The sequence below is a fragment of the Neovison vison genome, chromosome 3 (assembly GCF_020171115.1).
Source record: "Neovison vison isolate M4711 chromosome 3, ASM_NN_V1, whole genome shotgun sequence".
Lineage (NCBI taxonomy): Eukaryota > Metazoa > Chordata > Mammalia > Carnivora > Mustelidae > Neogale > Neogale vison.
In genome coordinates this window covers 90,838,529-90,861,111 of record NC_058093.1, presented here as the reverse complement: position 1 = coordinate 90,861,111, position 22,583 = coordinate 90,838,529, and the positions used below count along the sequence as shown (strand labels likewise).

The 22,583-nt window shown below is 34.4% G+C and overlaps 1 protein-coding gene across 1 annotated transcript in view; it reads right to left on the bottom strand.

Annotated features, from left to right (window-relative positions):
- The window catches only part of LRP1B (LDL receptor related protein 1B), a 1,985,448-nt gene that overhangs the window by 122,746 nt on the left and 1,840,119 nt on the right, over positions 1-22,583 (bottom strand). Inside the window, exons 70-75 of the mRNA XM_044242553.1 lie at positions 21,530-21,636; positions 21,055-21,187; positions 13,528-13,650; positions 6,511-6,636; positions 5,634-5,771; positions 3,401-3,535 (exon numbers count right to left, since the gene is read on the bottom strand). Of these exons, the coding sequence (XP_044098488.1) occupies positions 3,401-3,535; positions 5,634-5,771; positions 6,511-6,636; positions 13,528-13,650; positions 21,055-21,187; positions 21,530-21,636 (762 nt within the window). The remainder of the gene's footprint in view (positions 1-3,400; positions 3,536-5,633; positions 5,772-6,510; positions 6,637-13,527; positions 13,651-21,054; positions 21,188-21,529; positions 21,637-22,583) is intronic.

Genomic DNA, 22,583 nt, shown 5'->3' with positions numbered 1-22,583 from the left:
CCACATTTAAAAAAAAGACAAATTTACTCTTCTTCCTTCAACTTATTTCTATTTCTTTTACTGTCCTTTTAAAACTCTCAAGTATATGATTTGCTATGTCATATTTTCTGACCGTAACAATTTTTACAACAGTTTCACTGTAATAATTCATCAGTTGTTTGTACACTGCTTTTTAATCCATTTAACACATTGAAAGAGCCTTTTCAAACTTCCCTAGTATTTTCATTCATTCAAACGCTTCTTGAGGTTTCCTTTTGAGACTGTTTCTGATTACCTACCTCCATACATTTGTACATATCATATACTGTCCTATAAGCCCCTTGCCTACCTTGACCTAAAGACTTTTTATTCATTTCTTAAGATCCACATGCATAAAACCTTTCTTGTTCTCTACCAATGTACATCCATCCCACAGTTTCTCTGCTGTTTACTATCTGGGTGTTTCTCTCTTACAGCACTATATGTACTATATATTATATATGTAGTCATATATTCATACCCCCTACTTGACTGTCAGCTGCTGGAGGACATTAATTATTATTAATTTTTTTGTCTGTGTGTTACATAATTCCTGGCCAAAAAATGAAGATACAGATACAACTGTAACACACTTCTGGCTTCCTATATACAAAGAAACAGTGTTATAGGAAGGGCTATGTGAAATAAACAAAAGCAACAAAACCCTGAATGTCTACAAATAAATGGATACATGTGCATTATAAGTAATAAATAAACAAATCACAGGCAATATTCTGTTGTTTATCACATGCCTCTAATTTTAATGGCTTATGTAGAGCCAGCAATAATGTCAGGTGACTCTAGTGAATTACTACACTCTTTCTCTATTTTCAGTCAGCTTAATTCTTCTGCTTTTTTTTTTTTATGTCACCCTAATTATGTAATAAATCTGTGAAATAAATCCTTCTTTTGAATTAGAAAATTTAAGAATAAGCACAGCAATAATAATCTTTCCTTTAGCTCTCAACTGTGATCTGAAGTCTTAGTGGTAGAGATCAGGACTTTGCCAGAGACACTTGCAAGGACAAGGGCGAGGCTCAAACACAGGCTTTCTGATTCCTTTGTGTCTACTATGATACTTTGCCCAAGGTGAACTTAGGCACTCATGACAATTTATTTCTGTGTTTCATTGAAATATAGGACAAAGAGATAAAGAAAGCTGTATTGTTAGTGAATACCATACCAGGGACAAAGCAAAATGCATTTTATTGGCACCTGGCCATCAAAAAAGTTTTACAATAAATACATTTGATTGTTTGACATCTGTAGCTTTGAACAGCATGTTATTTGATCTTTCATTTCCCTTTGATATGGAGTCAAAATAAGCAAAAATCTACATGATTTGATAAAAATTTCGGGCCCCTCACATGGCCCTATATTGGCCAGAATCACCATTTTCTCTTCATCTCTATACTAATGCCAGGGGGTCCAGCTCGCTCAGTTTGTAGAGTATGTGAGTCTTGATCTCAGGGTCGGGTATTTAAGTCCCATTTTGGGAAGAGAGATTACTTAAAAGTACACACACACACACACACACAAATGTTGATACTGTAAGCTTTCGTAAGGGGTGGAAGAATCTCACACATGTCTAATACATAGAACAGTGCCTGACACACAGCAACTGTTAATCCACTGCACTTCTCTGCTGTTTTCTATAATTTGTCTTCCCTTTACATATTGTAATTAAAGCATATTGGCTTTAACATCGCATAGTGATTTCTTAGTCTCTTTTTGAGTTATATATAGGGAAAGCACAAACACATTTGAATTTTTTGAATTATAAACCAAAGTCATGTCTTTCCCTTCTTCCATACCAAATCAAATTGCTTTTCCTTGCTATCAAAGCTTCCTTTAATAAGGATACAATTTTTATTGGAGTGCAGAAGTGACTAATTTGCACAAAAAAAATACTGGATTTGTAGCGATTTAAAATGAAGAGAGAAGTTGCAGCTTTTATTTGACATAGAACAATTAAAAATACAGAAAATTTTGAGAATTTTGAGCTTTAAATACTAAGTTTATAAGGAAATTCAGCCCATTATTCATAAATAAATGTTAGAAAATTAATGATATTGAAATTAAAATTTTGAAGAGGTTGTGTGTGTATGTGTGTGTTTATATATAATTGATAGAAAGTTTCTGGGGAAGAAAGAAATAATATAGCCTTGAGAAATAATTTACTTCTTAAATTAAAATAGAGAAAACCTAAGGGTGCTTGGGTGGCTCAGTAGGTTGAGTGTCTGATTCTTGATTTTGGCTCAGGTCGTGATCTCAGGGTCCTGAGGTTGGGCTCCATGCTCAGCAGGGAGTCTGCTTAAGATTCTCTCTATCCTTCTCCCTGTGCCCCTCCCCCTGCTCACTCTCTCTAAAACAAATAAATAAATCTTTAAAAAATATATTTAAAAAATAGAGAAGGCTGTTAGTTTTCAGTGCTCACTCCATATTAATGGAGAAATAAAATGCCATAGGTAATTCAAACAAGTATATAATTCAAAATGTACGTAAATATGACATGGCCATACTTCTTTCCCTTTTGGGTGGATATAATTAGTTCACTTCAATAATCTCATTTTGATTGACACAAAGCAAAAATCAATTTTCTTTATCCAAGAATAACATGGACAGTAGAAAAGGCAGCTGGTGGATGAAAGCATTTAACAACTTGAATTTACAGTAGATAAGCCAGCCTTAAACAATTTAGGCTTGGCTCTAATCACAATGACATGAATTTTAATGGAGAAACTGGCAGTAAGTACATATAAGTCTGTATTTCATGGCTTTCTCACTAAAGCTTCGATGTCTATTATATTTACCTATAATTTACTATGAGATCCTGGCTATCCTATCATGCTCAAATTTTAAATGATATCAAGTAAGTTGATAGAGATTTCTTTAGATCCTGTCTTTGAATTTTAGAAGGCATTCTTAATAATATAAAGCACTGTTTGAGACATGGTGTTAGGACAAAAGCCCACAGTTCTCTCAAAGTGAATTGCCTACTGCAGTACGGCAAATGCCACAACTCGGGAGAGATGGGTCATCATAAACATGTTCTTTCACGAAATGTCTCTAATTCTCCAATAGTTCCTGAACGAGCAATTTTTTTATTTGCATTTCAAAACAGAGTTGTAACAGTACAATTGAAATTCCTGCAGGTCTGAATCTGCTATAGAAAAGGCTTTGTAGTCTCAGAGATGGTTAGCTTAGCCATACAAACAGGCTTTTGACCCCAGGGACTTTCACTCTTGTAGGTAAAACGGTATCCCGTAGATACACACCAATCTGATGAAAATCAATCCCATGTCATCTCACAATTTAACAGCCTGTGAGTCTTTTATAACCTAAAGATTTAAGAGCAAGCTGTTGAGGAAATGTACTATACCTTCACACTGTCTGTTTTTCATGTTTCTCTGAAATCCAGGCTTACAGCGACAAAAAACAGATGTTTTTATTTGATTACAATATGCATCATCTCCACATGGATTCATATTATCTTCACAGGTATATTCAGCGGGAGCTAGGATTTAAAAATACCATCAAAACTAATATAATTCTAATTCCTGAAGTGGGAGTTTATGTTTTTTCTTAACTTGAAATTATATTTATTATTCTACAGATAAGTATTTTTTGAATTTATAAGATTATGACCTTCTTTCTAAGTCATGATTTCTTATAAAAGTATAGAAACAGATAAACAGCTGAGCCCATTTACACTGAATATAGTTTCAGACCAAACTGCCAATAGCTGATATTTATAGCTGTTGAAGTACACTACTTGTGGAAGGAAGTCGAGAGCCAATGTTTCTAATAACAGGTTATCATTACAGTGGTACGATGTATGAGTACTATATCCTTCTCTAGGAAACAAAAGGTTTCCTAGAAGCTCCCAGAGATGTGGGCATTAATTGCTAACCTAAATTTAGTATTCAGGAATTCAATCAAGGGTACTACCATGTTAATCAAACAAGTAGGCTAAATCATCAGTTCTTAAGGTTTTTTAGCCCGAAAATATATAGGAGGAGTAGTATGCGCCAGTGGTCAAGGGCTGTTACACAAGTTACAACAGACTACGTGTTATTTGCCATTCCTAACATAGTAATTACAATTTTATAGCTTTATCTCTCATTCCAGAAAACATTTTAGAATGCAAATAAATGAGAGGGACATTATTATAAAATAGATGTTGAATTATCTGGTTTTTTTTCAATTTATTTATTTTCAGAAATACATTATTCATTATTTTTTCACCACACCCAGTGCTCCATGCAAGCCGTGCCCTCCATAATACCCACCACCTGGTACCCCAACCTCCCACCCCCCCCGCCACTTCAAACCCCCCAAATTGTTTTTCAGAGTCCACAGTCTCTCATGGTTCACCTCCCCTTCCAATTTACCCAAATTCCCTACTCCTCTCTAACGCCCCTTGTCCTCCATGCTATTTGTTATGCTCCACAAATAAGTGAAACCATATGATAATTGACTCTCTCTGTTTGACTTATTTCACTCAGCATAATCTCTTCCAGTCCCATCCATGTTGCTACAAAAGTTGGGTATTCATCCTTTCTGATGGAGGCTTCCTCAAGAAATTAAAAATAGAGCTTCCCTATGACCCTGCAATTGCACTCCTGGGTATTTACCCCAAAGACACAGATGTCGTGAAAAGAAGGGCCATCTGTACCCCAATGTTTATAGCAGCAATGGCCACAGTCGCCAAACTATGGAAAGAACCAAGATGCCCTTCAACGGATGAATGGATAAGGAAGATGTGGTCCATATACACTATGGAGAATTATCTGTTTTTTACTTACATATATCAAATTATTTTGAAATATGAAAACTTTATCAGAATTATAATGGCTATTGGTCCCCACCAGCTCTTGAATATTTTATAATTAATTAAAGTACACCAGTGGAATTTCACCTCAGCCTTGAGGTATATGTGGCCATATTGTGGGAGGTAATGCTTCATCAACCCAGAGAGGAATGCATTTAGATGCATAAATGAGAAAAAGTAAAAGACCCCATAATAGGAAGGATTTTATGACTTTTATAAGCAATCTGAATTAGAGTCATAAGTTTGGTTATTTTTCTTAATATGAAAAATGAGATATCAAACATTAAACATGAAAATAACCAAGCCCTAATAACTCAAATAGCATCACACTCCAACTAAATTAAACAATGATGTCTTCTTTAAGAATAACTCAGCAATGGATTAAAATCTTAAAACACTGAATAAATTACTAAGACCTTTATTATTTTTCAACTAAATAACATTGTTTGTAAGAAAAAATAGTAAATTTATATTTTATGAAATAAAATTAAGGAATATAGATATCTTTGCTGATAACAAAGTCTGCAATTGGATATTGAGATCTCAAATTCAGGTCTAACAAGGGTACTCACTGTGAAAACAACCTTTCCCACCTCATACTTTCTGATATTAATTTAAGTGGCATTCTAAAGTTGCATTGGTAAGGGCTTACCAAAAAGAATGTACACTTAAGTACATTTGTGAAGAATGATATTTTCTCATACCAGTAGAGAAAATTTTAGTCATGTTGAAGGAGAATTGAACTTGCATGTTGCTACACTTTAACAGAAACTAAACTTACTTATTCTGCAGCCTTGCTCATCTGAACCATCTCCACAGTCATCAAGTTGATCACACTGGAAGTCCATGGGGATACATTTTTTATTGCTGCAAGTAAACTCATCTTTTTTACACGGTCTTGCTTTATATGTAAGCTTACCTATAGAGTCATTAAAAAATGATCAGTACTTTACAGAATCAAAACAAATTTATTGAGTTCATTAACACATTCAAGATTTTATTTAAACACTATGAAAAACATGGCTCCACAATCCTTTATTTGAAGCTCTTGGGCCAAATGAAAAAAGTTTGGAAATTGTGGACTTTTAGAGGAATAACAGTGTATTTACCCTATAATAAGTAACACTACATTTCCACCGGAAAATGTCTGAATATTCATCCTAAGTGAGACCTTGTTCTTAAAGTAATAAAAACTGCTTCAGACCAGTTCAGGTCAGGGTTTGTCATCAAATGATTTTGCCACACACATTAGTAAAGCCTTGGTTTTAAAAGTTTTGTTAATTTCCTAATTGTGAAGAAGGAATTGTGTATACAGACATAAACTCCTTACTAACACTCTCCTCTCAAGGAGCTGTTTAACAGAGAACATTTTTAAACCACTGTTTTTTCTCTCATGCAGTATTTTCAGAAATAAACTGTGTATCATCAATGGAGATTTACAGACTAGTAGAGAGTTTGGATAAAGCTGCACAGCTCTACTATTCAAATGAATGTCAGCAGATTATTTTTCATACTTCGTCAGAAGATCAAGTGTCTGGAAAAAATACTCTCAGACATGCTACATGGAAAATACTTCTTTGTAATTTTTTGAGCCCCCAAACCATTGTATTATCTTGTAGCTGTCACTAAATCAATGATTTCACATTAAACGGATTTACCACCACAGTGATCTTCATCGGAGTTGTCCCCACACTCATCAATCCCATTGCACATTTGCTCAGACTGCAGGCATATTCTGTTATTTCTGCATCTGTAAGGTCTTGTTGGGGGGCAAAGAAATTGGGCTGAAAAAAAAAGAAAAGAAAAGAAAAAAAAATCAAAACTGCTCCTTTGAGTACACTGACTTATGAGGAACGATCCCCTTCCTTTTTTTTTTTTTTGGTCTTCCTTTCTTTGTTTTGTTTCATTTTATTTATTTATTTATTTTTGTTTGTTTGTTTGTTTGTTTTATTTTGTTTCCTTCTTTTCAAATCCATAATCTGGCTTTTCTGAATATCTTTTGTTGTGGAAATTGCCTTCATGTAGGTACTAGAAACTGTGTGAGAATAGAAGCTATGATCTTAGTTATTTATATTAACTACAGAAAAGAGTGCACAGCTGAAATGAAATGAAGTAAGCAAAAGAGCCAAACTTCATGGTCTCATTTCCAGTTGCCTTATCTTAGCTGACTTCACTTGGTGCACCAAATTAATTTATGCCTGCAGTTTATACAACATGGCAGGACACTTAGCTATTTGAAAGAGCAATTTCACATAGAGCAGATCTTGAGCAAGCATACGTTACAGGTCCAAATTTGAAAATAGGTCATCCAGTGGGGGGGTGGAATACTATAACTGTTTTTCTTACTCTGTATCTCTGTAAACAAATGTATAAGTATGTATTTGAGTCACATAGGTGATCTTTGTTATTTATGTTTAATTTTTGTGGGTATATGTAGCTTTGGGGGGGCAGTGTGTGTGACTTAAAATGACAACAGTGAAAGCCAAAGAATTTTATCCTTGTCCCTTCTATCATTATCTAATCTGAAGACTTCTACCCCTAGAGGAGGAAACCTCTCTCATGACACTTTATCTTTACATGTGGAATACTCCAGGTGTTTTCATTGGTTTCTTGATCTTTTCATTCTTGAATTCTTTGCTGATATTCTCATTTATTCTCATGGATCTACTTGATACTATACCCTTAAAACTTTCAATTCACTATCTAATTCTAGCATCTCACAATTGATTATAGGATATTATCTCAGGAATTTTAAATTCAGTAAGTTCAGAACTCCATGCTTTATCACCTCCCTGTGACTACCTTCTCCCCAAACATAAGCTTTGTGTTATTTCCGTGGTTCAGTTAGTAGCACCATAGCTGCAAGTCTGGGGTTATTCTAAATGCCTTTCTCTTATTGACCTTCAGCCCTTACTAGTCAACAAATCCGGTTGATTCTATCCCCAAATTTGCCTTTTTCTCTCCACACATATCAGTTATAACATTTCAGTTCTGCACCATCTCTTACAGAGAAAACTGCAGTACAATCCCAAATATCTCTATTTCATTGCCCAACCTAAAATCTTCCAAAAGGCACCAGAGCAACGCACCTTGGACATTAACTGATCATCTCTTCCATAGTTATCCAGCATATTCTGAATAAAATTTAAGACACTTCATGTGCCATAATGGACTGATCACTACTTTGTCCATGCTGCTTTTACAGACAAATCCCTTGTCACTCTTAATATTCTAGCAATACTACTTTATTAGCTTCTTAAATATGCCATACTCCTTCTTGCCTGACCTCCATGGTTTAATTGAAATCTGGCTCCCACTCCAAGCATAGGTCCTCCTCTTCAGATCTTTTAGGAATATCTCTTAAATTTCTCAAGCCTCATGTTATCTTATATTTAAATACCTCTTAATTTCCTACTTTAGTTTTCAGAACTTTGTTACTATACCTTACATTCAATTTTTAAAAATAAACTGAAAAAAAACCCTATTATTTTGATAGCCAGTCATTTGATTAAATATCTTCCTTATTGCTATTTTCTCATTGGCCTTATAAACATCATCCCGTCCCCAGTTTACTAATGTAGACCCTTCCTTCATCATTATTGCTCTCTGTCCAAACTCATTTCAACATTCTAGATGAATGTTGTTAACATCTACATGAACAAACCAACCAATAGCTGTGCCTCTTAGCTCCTTGAGTTTTTCATACCCAGTAACATTTTACTCTAATTCACCTAAGCCAGCAAGTATCCTAGAAGGTTGTGAAGATTGGTAGATTCCAATATATTTCTCTTCTTAATTTAGCCAATGACATTTCGTGTTGCTTGCAGGTAAGAATATTAATTGATCTACATGAGTGCAGCTGGATATACTGTTTCCTCCAACGGCTTCATTTACAAAGTCACTAAACTGAATGCTACAAATTCTGTCCAGCATTTCTTACTTTCCCAAATTTTTAATTCAGCCAGTCTCATTAAATCTTTTTTCTGTCTTAGGTGAAACTTTAGTCCATTGATAGATCTACCTTTTCCTATTCTCCAGTGTTTTTGTCTTTCGTTACCTCTGCACTGACATAAGATTCCACGCTCCATCTTTCAGTTTACTCCGTTGACAAATATTTATTGGTAACTTATTATATGTTCTAAGGATTCATTTGGAAACTCACTTTAGTACAAATAATCTGGATTATCTGGACCTTCTCTCTTTTTCATTTAGTTATCTAACAAAACCTAAGCTTAGAGGAATAAAACCATCTGCTACTCCAATGTCTGCATTCTGGGAAGACCAGGAACACTGAAGATGATCATGCCACAAGACCAACTGATACCACAAATATGAATATTTATTAATACCAGATGGGCCCTAAATATTACTTGGAAATCATATATATCTATATCTACATAGATATAAATACAGATATACATGTATATATAGGTAGATAGATATAGATATAAATACAGAGAGATAGCATGTTAGTCTCTTACCCTTTACAATAACAATTTAAATCTGTATTCCTTTCAAATTTTCTAAAAAACCACCTTCCATATTCTATATATGAATATACTTTCTACTGCATATATAAAAATGAAATAAAATGGTGAATTTGTTATCACCTCATTATATCATTGAACATCTGCCTGCATCTATAGATAATCTATCAATTCATGTCAATATTTTTAATAACAGAGAAGGGGTGACTACTCTTATCTAAAACTAAGTCTTCATCTGCTCTGAAGCCCATTTTTTTCTGCCTTTTCAGGAACCATTCCATCTTTTTTGATACATTTCATTACCTTGATATTTCTTTTGCCATACCTCTTTTTTTTTTTCCAAATTCATTTGTGGTAACTCACCTGAGTCTCTTCCAGCTGCTTATATTTATTTAGAAGTTTGGTGGCACTCAGTATTCTATCCTAAACTCCTTCTTCTCTTATGCCTTACTCCCACCCAGCCTAAATCTTGCAAAGTCCATAGTATTCATTATCCCATTTTATTCTGACTCTCAAATTTATAACTTTAGCCCAGCTTTTTAAGCTTTAGAATCAAGTATCTAGAGCCTACCTGAAATCTATATTTGAATGTCTCCTCAACTGTATCTCAAGCCAGGCATTTAATCTTTACTTGCAATACTGTTTTTCTTCCTATATTCCCCATGTATTCAACAGAACAAGCACAAATCCCCTACAAATTATACTTAGTAACTTTCTCTACCTTGACTTATCTATCTAATCTATTATTTAATCCAATTTTATTTTGTTTTTCAAATTACCTCCAAGTATATTTGCCACCACATGCTATCATTACCTTAACCCAAGCTAGTAGCATGGCTTGCTTAGAGTACAGCAATTATCTTACCTAGCCTTGCCACTTTCTATCCAATATATGTAAAATATAAATATGACTATATGCCTGTTACTTAGAACTTTTTAGTATTCTTTCTTAATTATTAAAATTTTTCTTTCTTTATTTATTTATAGAGAAGGAGAGAGAAAGACAGAGAGAGAGGTCAGGGGGAGGGCAAAGAGAGAAGGAGAGAGAGAATCTTAAGCAGACTCCATGCCCATCTCAGAGACCAACCCAGGGCTTGATCTCAGAATCCTCAAATCACTACATGAGCCAAAATCAAGAGTTGGATGCCACCCAGGTGCCCCAAAACCTTTTAGTGTTTTTAATTACTTTTAGGCTAAATCCAAAATTCCCCATGAAGACTTACAAGATTCCAGACTCTTCTGTCTCTTCAGTTTCGTCCTAAAACAGTATCTACCTTGACCTGTACTCTCTAAGCACAGGGATCTTTTGGTTACTCCAATAAGTTATGGTTCACTCTGCCTCAGGGTTGTCCACATTTTCCTTTGCCTACAACATTATGTCATCCACCTTCCCTCCAGCCCATCCCTTTCACCTGCTTGACAGTGATATATCTATCAGACTAAAACTCAAATATTATTTACCATAACCCAAGATAGAATAAAATCTCTCTGTTCTATACTTTCAAAACTTACTGTTTTTCTTCAATGCACATATCATAATTTTCAACTGTATATTTTTACTTATTTTTTTTTCTTTCCCAATTTATTTATTTTCAGAAAAACAGTATTCATTATTTTTTCACCACACCCAGTGCTCCATGCAAGCTGTGCCCTCTATAATACCCACCACCTGGTACCCCAACCTCCCACCCTCCCGCCACTTCAAACCCCTCAGATTGTTTTTCAGAGTCCATACTCTCTCATGGATCATCTCCCCTTCCAATTTACCCAAAAGCACATAGCCTCCCCAATGTCCATAACCCTACCCCCCTTCCGGGGGGAGGGGGTTGGGAGAAGGGGGGTAGGGTTATCAACTGTATACTTTTAAATCATTTGAATACCTAGTCCGCTAGATTCTCAGTTCTGTGACATCTGGGTCCATGTCTGTATCTCTCATCATTATATTCCCCAAAATAATAACAGTATCTATGCTAACAAATATTTATTAAATGAATGAATGACACTATTTCCCATGCTGTGCATAATGCCTATGCTGCCTTTTAATTTGGATTGTTCAAACTGTAGCTTTCTGAATTCCTCCTTAGGTAGAGTTCATCTTATTCCTCTCCTCCTTATCTGTACATCTACTTAATTCCACCATTGCTTAAAATAAAATGTATGAAAATATGATTTGTACAATCAGAGTAAGATCTTGTCAAAGAGAACCATGTGCTGTTCTTTTTTCTTTTTCTTTTTCTTTTTTTCTTTCTCATCCCAGTTACTTAGCACAGTCCCTGGTACATAACAGCTTGACTCAATGTTTACACTGATGACCTAGGGGAATGTAAAAACATGCACAGCATCAAGCTGTTTGTATTTTAGGTTTTCCAGCAGCTGTGTGGCATGTCACTGAGAATCACTTCCTGGTCCTAGAAGTGGTCCTGGGGGTATGACACTGGAGCCTCACATGGTTAATTAGCAACCATTTCCTATTCCACTCACTAGTTGTGTGCTGAAGTGGAATAGAGAATAGGAAAAAAAAAAATATATATATATATATGCACATAAATGTATACATATACATACTTTATAAAAACAATTGATTCTGGCTTGATATTGGCAGGTAAATTTATATTTTTCCATGGATTATAATTCAGAAACAATATAATCTCTGGTGATTTTCTAGAGTCCATTGTGTAAGATGATGTTGAACTAAAACTGAAACTTAGTTATATTTCTCATTAGTTTTGTCTACAGAGAACACTCTCCAAAGACTGTCATTTTTAAGTTTTAAATCACTTTAAAAATAAAGCTGCCTCCATGCTTTGGATATTTTAGTCAATTGTTTTTTTTTAATTTATTTTTTATTTATTTTCAACATGACAGTGTTCATTATTTTTGCACCACACCCAGTGCTCCATGCAATCCATGCCCTCTATCATACCCACCACCTGGTTCCCCCAACCTCCTACCCCCCAACCCCTTCAAAACCCTCACATTGTTTTTCAGAGTCCATAGTCTCTCATGGTTCACCTCCCCTTCCAATTTCCCCCAACTCCCTTCTCCTCTCTAACACCCCTTGTCCTCCATGCTATTTATTATGCTCCACAAATAAGTGAAACCATATGATAACTGACTCTCTCTGCTTGACTTACTTCACTCAGCATAATCTCTTCCAGTCCCATCCATGTTGCTATAAAATTGTAATGTCAATAGTCAATGTCATCGTCTATCAAAAAATATTGTTTTAACTTGGTGTACCAAATAGAACAAATAATTAACTATATATACACTCATGCTATGTCTTCTTTAATTCACCTGAAGTGCTACTTAATTATATCCAAAGTAGTAGTATTTTTCCTTAAATTAGAGGTAAAATACACTTTTACTGAGATTAGATACAAAGAATGAGAAGAAGGAACTGAAAATGTTTGTTACCTAGAGGAAATCCTTTACTTGGTGATATAAACAGACATTCACAGTTGCTGGTTGCGTAAGTACACTCCTGACAATTATCAAGAGTCAAGAGTAGCTTGAATTTGAAGAAGCAATAACTTTCGTTAAGATTTTCAGATTGAAAGGTTATATAACTCCTAATTGCAGTTCTCTGCCTAAGTCTATATATATATATATATTAATATAGTTATAACATAGGACATATATGAAGAAATAATATATGCTATATTTAAGTACATTAATGTATTTATGTAATAAAATACATCCATATACTTACATATTAAAATATTATCAATATACTTCCATATTATCTCCATATATATCTCCCTGACATTGGTCTCAGTGGTGAGTAACTTGTGTGGTTACATGATTTTATTATTCACATTTTGTCCATGTACTTATCTGTCCCCCACAAAAAAATGTTTTAGCCTCAGTAACCAATTTGGTACAAAGCCGAGTCCTTATATGAACCTCACACAATTCAAAATTCAAACCACTGTAAGTCCTCCCAGATAGGCCATACACTATCTTTTGAATAGTGTTGACATGTACAAGTTCAGATTTAGGGGCCATCTCTGTAAAATCATCAGCTTTGGGTAAGGTAATCTATTACTACCTGAATGAAAGCTGTATCTGTATCTACCTAACCCCAGGATGGTAGACTTCGTGGTGTGCCTCACCACTCTATCGATTCACGCCAGCATGTTAGATCTGTAGATGACAGTTTAATCTAGACCCAGGTGAAATGCATACCACACATATCAGGGGCTTCATCAGAGTTGTCTCCGCAGTCGTCTTCTCCATCACACACCCAAAATTGTAGTTTGCAAAGGGAATTATTGCAGAGAAACTCATCTGATCTACAAATATTTCCTCCTTTATTTTCAAACAAAACAGAAAAAGAGACACAGAGATGTAGCATAATTAATTAATGCCAGTCAACAGGACACATATTCCTCTAATTATCTTTGTACGGTACCTAGTTTCTCACTTCCTTATATTTTTTTCCTGTACAATATGAGGGACACGCAGTACCCAGACTATTTTTTTTTCAAGTTACTCATGGTTTTTTTTTTTTTTTTTTGGAGGTTTATCAGTTTGTCTTTTATTTTTTTTATTTTTTTTCCAATTTATTTATTTACTCATGGTTTATTTTTCAAAACAATCTGATATTACCCAGGCATATCATATTTCCTTTGGAAAATACTGGTAAGATGGTAGAAGAAAGTTTTTTCAAATATAAATTATCTCACAAAATTTTTTATGTTACTGTAAAGAAACTTAGATTTTAAATGGTATTAATTTTCATTATATATATAGTGTTGTTCTGAAAAGAAAAGACACTTGCAAAATTATTAGTTCAATTTGGTTATATCTGGAAATTGACAAACTGAGTTGCTGAAGACAGAATAACCAATAAAAAGCTTTTGTGGTCACAGATAATCAGTTAATTTTATACAGAATTAGAAGTTGGTGAGGCGGTGAAATATTTCAGTCATACTTATAAAAAGTATACAGTAGTGTACCTGATTTTTTGTGTATTTTGTAAATGTTTGCTTTTTTCTCTTTTCACAATTAAATATAAAACACCAAGAATACAAAGATATGCTCACTTAAAATTAAATATATTTATTCTATGCAAAGGAACCAAAATACTAATCAGCTTTGGTTATATGTTTAGATATGTAATAATATGTAGTGGAAACTGCAATGGCTGGGGAATTAGGAACTTCCCTTGTGTTGCCTGTCTATTAATTTCTCTGGGACTCAGTGTCTTCCTATGTTATAAGAGAGGCATGGCTAAAGTAATTTATAAGGTCATATTTACAAGCAGTACCTGGGGAAACAACCCAAAACAACCTGATGGGAATTCAGAATTAAGATAAATAAGATTTCTCTCAGAGAATTTTGCTACCTATTTCAAACTCGTAAGATAATAAATATGGTTTCCATATTGGATAGATTTGATGACTGAAGGCATTAACATATTTAAAATTGGACATGTTTATTAAAACATGAGGCTGGAGAGTGATAGTGTTCATCCTTGTGAGACTAGAAAATCCTGGAAGGAAGTATTGCTCATTTTGTGGTTGCACTTTAGGGGGAATAATAAGCCTAAACTTATGAGGGTCAAACAGCTCATCTTGTTGGGTTTTGACTTGTATATGAATCTTGAATAATTCCCTGACAGCAGCAAAGACTTAATTCAGCAAATGACAGAATGAGATTTGGATTTTAGCATGATAACACTAGCTAGAATGTGGAGAACTTGGAAATAAAGGTAGCAAGAGTAAAGCCAAGGCTGGAGGAAGAAGACCAACTTGAAGAGAGGTTGTAGCAATGCAAAAGAGAACTGTTGGTACTTGATTTAGAGTAGCTATGTTTGAAAGTGCTTCAGGAGGTAGAATCCTCAGTATCTGATGGCTAAAAAGATGAAGGTGGCAAGGAGAATGAGCAGTCATAGTACTCTATTTTTGGTTTATTTGGACCATTTAGTGGTTTTTGGTATTGTCCATTTTGGTATTGTCCAAAAATAAACACAGAAGGAGGAGCAAGCTTAATAGAAATAATTACACAATTCATTTAGGGACTAGTAAGACAACCATATAGTGATATTTAACAGGATAGTGGATAAATGTATTTAAAACATAGGACAAGTTCTGAGCTGTAAATATGTAGCTGGGAATGATCCGAATGTAGTTGTTATTTGAAATCTGGAACAAAACAGAGAAAAATCAACATTTAAAGACTGGATAGATAAAGAGGAGTCTGCAAAAGAGATGGAAAAAAGTAGCCAGAGTTGTTGGAGAAATACCTGAGAAGTGTTCCAACAAGGAAGTAGTAGTGAGCACATTTATATAATGCTAAAAGAGGAGGTTCAGTGAACTGGTGGTGGATTTAGTGATGTGTTTGTAGTTCGTTATTATTAGATGAAAATGTAGTAGTTACTGTAATCATCCATCCCTTTCCAGGAGTTTGGCCTTAAAGGCAAGGAAGAAAGTAGGAAGTTATGTGAATAAGAGAGGCTGGTTCCTTGAATGGAGTAAAACAGATATCTGATATACTAAAATCCCTCTGAGAATAATTCAGTAATAATTCTTCAATAATTGAAGATAGAGAAAAGAGGAAAGGTAATTGATACTATGAATTCTTTGAGAATCCAGAAATTGTGAAGGATTTGAGATTTAAACTAGTATAAAAGGATTATCCTTAGATTGGAGGTGAAACAAGTCTCCCATTTCAAGAGGGAGGAATGGGGGAAAGGTTAGGCTAGGCACAGCATCAAGTAGATTTGTTAATTTGGTGACCAGATGTTGAATAAACCTCAAGATTTTAAACTATTTCTGTGAAGTAAAAGGTGAGGAAGAAATTCGACTTTTTAAAAACTCGATAGGGTTAATGGTAGAGAGATGATTGGGGACATATAGTTTGATGGCTTAGAATCTTAATAGTTGAAGCTGAGGCCAAGATATTATAGTGATATCAATCTGAACAGTTCTGAGAGTTTCTGAAAAAATGCTTAACACAACTGGCACATCCTACATTGGCATCTCTGAAGACTAGCAAACTCTAAAATATGGAAAAAGCAAGTCCATGGTAAGTCCACCACGGTGAGTATCACCATGTAAGACTGGCATTGGGGTGCCCCTTTCTTTCAACTTCTGGAATGGTCAGTTCTAAAATGCCCTAATTCTAAGAATAATTTCAATGATCAAAACCCATCCAAGAAAATATATTACCACTTAACAACTCTGTCTGAAAACAATAAAAAAGATATCATGTATAGTCTTTAGTATTAAAGAAACTTAAGATATGAATATTGATAGGAGGTGAGTGTTTGCTTAATTCAGTATCAAAATCCATGGAATATGAAAGTTATATTCTTTCAGAATAAAGATGCTCTCATGACTAAATATCATTGCATGTTCCATTTTACAATGGATTATATTCAAACAAAATTTGTGACCTCTTGACATCCTCTGAGTATTTTAGAAAAGTCTATTTGTAGCACATCAGTCTTGTTAAAAGGGAAAAAAAAAGTGAGTTCCCAAAGGTATCACATTAGATAACATAATTCCCCCATAAATGGGCATATTGTTATTTTTATTAAGAAAAAGAGAAATACAAATGAAATCACAATTGTAGAATAAGAAAAACATTTTGTGATAACTTACTAAAGGCTTCCTATTGTACCATGAAGAATTTGTATTAAAAAAAAATGCATCATAGGGCTACCATGACATCTTGAGTCTAACATAAAATGCTTATTTTGAAATGGCATGAGGCACACATAACCAACAGAATTCCAGCTTCCTAGTCATTAGTCATGTTCTTATTAAGCTCAACAGAAGATTATTAGAAAAATAGAAAAGTGTATATATACATATATAAACAAAAACCAATGTCTAAATATAACTGAACTTTTGGCAGGTTCATAGAAATCTGGACAGGGCATTATCATCAAAATTAAGCATCTAGAGTTCCCATTTTAATTTAGGTGGGGGGAAAGTTTAATATATGATAATGTTTTATAATTTTTATAAATAGTTAACATATTTTTGAGCTGGTGATTACTAAAATGAATAATTCTCAATCTTGTCCACCAAAATTGCTAGAGAATAAAAGTTTGGGAGCTCAGACCAAAACAAATACCAAGTTTCCTTGAGGCAACATGTTTTAGCTTTGGAAGTATGAGTGCTGCTTTTAATTCCACAGTATTTGGGGGTTTGACTTTTTAAAGTAAACTAGTAAAGCTGATTCTCTTAGAAAATGTTCCTGCATCCCTATTGCCTTCCAACACCAACCCTTTGTTCATGTGTCCAGATCAGGGATGAATGAAGTGAGATTTGTTTATTCTGGGATTCCTTTTCCTCAAAGCCTTGAAGTACATTTATCCAGTACTTAAACCACTTGCTGGAGGTAAGTGAAATACTAGAAATCTGAATTCGAGCATGCCTTAAGGTACATCCTTACAGGATCAAATACTTTAACCACCAAGATAATTCACTGGAATTTACGTGGCAGCAAAGAAACTCAAGGAAAGTTAGAAACATGAGTATTGATGGAAGGGGAGCTTTGACACATTTGTAAATGATTGAATTAAAGGTCCTCATCTTTTTAATCAGTAAGCTTAAACTCTTAGTAGAGTCGGTTTAAATCTAAAAGATAACTCAGATTTCAAATGCTATCATTCAATGGTAATGTTCTATTTTTTTTTACTGTAATGTTTGATTTTTAATCTGTAATTCTTTGTTCAAACAAACATTTCTTATGAAATTTAATATTTAAAAAATAGATAAATCCTGACAGGACTGCCCTTACACACACACACACACACACACACACACACAGTTACTCACTTTCTAGATATTCCTATGGCTCTTGGAGACATTTCACTGTGGTTGGATCTGATAGTATGAAAAATTAGTACAGAAAGGTTTCTAGAAGTAAGACAAGAAACTAGATCTCTTGACTCTCATTTCAATGAATTCTCTGTGCTTTACTTAGTACAAATTCTTTTACCCTTTCTTTTTGAAAAAGCATTTGAATACTCTTTAAAAGCCTTGGGAAACTTCTCATTATGCTTAATATTAAAACCAAATTCTATAACATTTATTTACAGTTTTTTATAGTTCCTAAACACTTGAAGTTTCTCTCATGTCTGAGACTTCTGTGCATAATGATAATACTGCCTGGAATGCACTTCCTCATTCTGTTTGCATACCTAATTTTTTACATCAAGAAACTCACATTCCAACAGGGGAAATTTAGTCAACTAATACAGAAGCAATTATACTAGAAGGAAGAATACAGTAACAGGAATGCAATCAAAGGGTTGTTAGGGAAGCTCCATAAGAGACAGATTTGGTAGAAAACAGTAGCAACTGAATGGACTTGAAAAGAAAGATACAATTTTCATTGGCAAAGGTATCGAGATGGTGGAAATAGCAGAGGAATCAGGACAGACGTTGAAAAACATGGAAACTGTTACTAGATTTATTCTTCAGTTTGGTCTAGGATATATGATATAAAGAGAAGTCATCGAGTATAAGGGGAGGGAGGTAGAACAGGATCATTCTCTTGTAACCCTGACTGCCATATTTATATATAACCAGAAAGAAAGAGCTTCGAGCTAACATCGACATAATCAGAGTTACACTTCAATAAGATCAACCTGGCAGCAGGGAGTGGAATGAATTAGAGTCCAATTACATGGCATTACATGAACCCAGGCAAGAAGCAATGAGAGAAAGAGCCAGACTGGTGACAGAGACTGAAATTGAGGGGCTGGCGCTTATTAGCTAGAAAATGGAAAAAGATGAGTTACTTAATTGTCCTGAAGTCTTAGAATATGATTGTATTTAAGAGCTTTTGGTGCCAGAGCGTCTACAAAGTTTGCTGTCTCTAAAGTGACCAATTATAGAATGTGAATGTGAGAACTTAACCAAAAGTAGAAACAGCTATTAGGGAAGTGCAACCTTTTATGGCTCTATATAAGGTACTGCAGATTCCAAATGAGAACTAGGATTTCTTCTGGTGAATACTGGCAATACTTTATCAGGTTGGGTATGGAGATTTTTGGAAATAATAAAGGTTTGATCTAATATTAAAGAAAATGGAGGATATTTTTCTTTGAGTGACTAGATTTTTATAAAAGTAATTTTTTTTTCTTTTTTAAAAAAAAACTTTTAAATGATTTTATTTGTTTACTTATTTGAGAGGGAGATAGAGAAAAAACACAAGCAGGGAGGAGAGGGAGAAGCAGGCTCCCTACTGAGCAGAGAGTCATAAGAGGGGCTTGTTCTTACGGCCCTGGGTTCATGACCCAAGCCAAAGGCAGATTCTCAAATGACTAAGCCACTCAAGTGCCTCTAAAATTTTTATTCAAATTCCAGTTAGTTAACAGTGTAATATTAATTTGAGGTGTACAATATAGTGATTCATCATTTCCATACAACCCCCAGTGCTCATCACAAGTGTACTCCTTAATCCCTATTGCCTATTTCACCCGTCCCCTACCTACCTTCCCTCTGTAACCATCAGTTTGTTCTCCATAATTGAGTCCATTTCTTGATTTGCCTCTTTTGCTTTCACTTTGTTGATTTATTTTGTTTCTTAAATTCCACATATAAGTGAAATCGTATGGTATTTGCCTTTTTCTGACTGACTTATTTCACTTAGCATTATACTCCCTAACTCCATCCATGTGCTTGCAAAGGTATATTGAAACTGCATAAACCCTGAGTACATGTTCAAATGCCCTGCAACAGACATCAATAATTAGCATTGTCTCTGTTGATATTCCAAAGACTCTGAAATGTAAAGTCCATTAACTTTTTTTAAAAGATTTTTATTTATTTATATGACAGGCAGAGATCACAAGTAGACAGAGAGAGAGGGGGAAGCAGGTTCCCTGTTGAGCAGAGAGCCTGATGTGGGCTTGATCTCAGGACCCCGGGATCATGACCTGAGCAGAAGGCAGAGGCTTAACCCACTGAGTGACCCAGGTGTCCTCTATTGACTTCTTAAAGCACCTTAAAAATAATTTTGCATTTAAGCAACATATTTAACATTATGAAAATAATAAGAGATATAGAATTTGTGATCATTTTAAGCTTCACCCACAATTTCTTTGCTTTCATCTCATTAACTTTAAAGTAGTAATGTAGTGAATCACAATTAAAAAGTTGTTATTTTTCAGGAAATATTTTCACATAACTAGAAAATAATGCACTACAAAATTTAAAGCTGACTTCCAGACTGACAAAAAATGTAGATCATCTTCTCAGCCACATGGCTAATAGGAAATTTGGGGCACAAGCTGCAACCTATGTATGATCTAGCAAATTAGTATGTGTAATATAGTATGTCTTATGTTATTATTCTTTCATAGTAAGGCAAGCAATATGGAAGAGAAATGTATCTCAAAAATACTTTCATAGTAATGGCTCTAGCGGTTATGTTCCCTGCATCCTTCTCCAGTCCCTATTCCTGACCCAGCATCTAATATGAGGACAGGCTTGGGTAGGACACATTAAACACTTGCACTTTGGTTGCCTATGTCATATGAAGCTTGACATTTACTCTGTCTGAAAATTAACCAGATTTTGCTTACTCAGACCAAGATGTTACATAATGAAACAGGAATGGGTATAGAGAATCACTTGGTGATTCCATCCTCTGGCCCTAGTGCCCTATTGATTCTGCACAACATTTTAACTGTCATTCTCTTATTTCCAGGCAAGTGTGCGCGCACACACACACACACAGATACCTTACCTTTGTCACAGTTCTCTTCATCACTGCCATCCACACAGTCATGAACGCCATCACAGAGCCATCTAATTGGAATACAGTGGGCTTTATTTCTGCATCGAAACTGATCTTCCTTGCATTCAGTCACACAGTCCATCTGTTCAAATACAAATAGGCACTGCAGTTTTCATTAATGATAATGACATAGTCACAGGCAAAATAAACATGCAGCTGACAATACTGGAGATTTATTACATTGTGGGCTTTCTTTTATTTTGACTAAATGAGTATAACCTCCGCAAATGACAATGGGGCTTAGTATAGGAACAACATGCAGACTCAGGTATCTGTTGCAATTTCTGTATTGAGTGTACTTGTCCTAACATTTTAGACATTGCTAAGAATCAAGAATCTGTCTCTTTACTCTATTTTTATTATGTTTGCTTTCCTGAACCTAATTCATGTAATTCAGAGATTTTAATCAAATGATAGATTTTACCTCATCAGAACCATCAGCACAGTCATATTCTCCGTTACATTTCAAAGATGCTGAAATACATCCTCTGCTTGCACATATATATTCACTTGATGAGCAAGTAGGAGAAGCTGAATATAATTATAAAGTTAAGATTTAGATTTGGTAAATTGAATGATTGGTTTCATAGATAAAAACATAAATAAGCATGTAAAAAATGCAAAAACAGCAATGAAGGTAGTTTATATTATTTAAACTATAGTCCATATCTGATATCAAACCTTTATTTAAAACGTGTTTCACAGTATTATCGCATTTCATTAAATATACCTAAAAAAATTATGTAATAACCTGTTCAGTAAGTATTCAACTCACCAGACTAAAGAAAGAAGGAGAAAAAATCTATATAGTCTCCACCTCTTTAGTTTTGAAGAGTTAAATGAATTTTCCATAATTTTAAATTATTTTAAAAACAAAGGCCTTAAATTGTTTTTAAAATTGTAAAGGGATTTAGTGACCCTTGGAAATGTTAATTTATATATGTGTCATATAAATCTAAAAGTAGAAATCTTGGCATAGTCTCATAGACCCCATGATATCTAGCTGGCTGTGTTGACATAAATGTCATATTTGCATAAGTTCTGAGAAGTACTTTTGTTTTGGGGTTTTAAACATGAATAACGCAAAATTAACTGAGTCTATAGCAACTTTATGACATAGAAAATAAAAATAACAAGTGGATATTTAAATTACTATCAATATTAAATCTAATTAATTGACACAGTAATTATGATTGTTGTCTTTGTCTATGGGTTTGAATCTGCTAGGCCAGCGTTCAAACCTACGGGGTTCTTGGCCTTACACTGGTCCACTAGGTAGCCAAATATACTTCTATAAGGAATCTGTGGTCTGAAATGCTTATTTCCAGGATTCTAATAAGTTTTTTCCTAGAGTTTTAATTCCTTTTAATTGACAGTGTTTGCCTAGGGGTCTGTATTCATATGGAGTCTGAGAACTAAATTCAGTAAGAAAAAAGAGGCAGTCAATTACCAATATGAACTGTGTGCATCGTACAGAC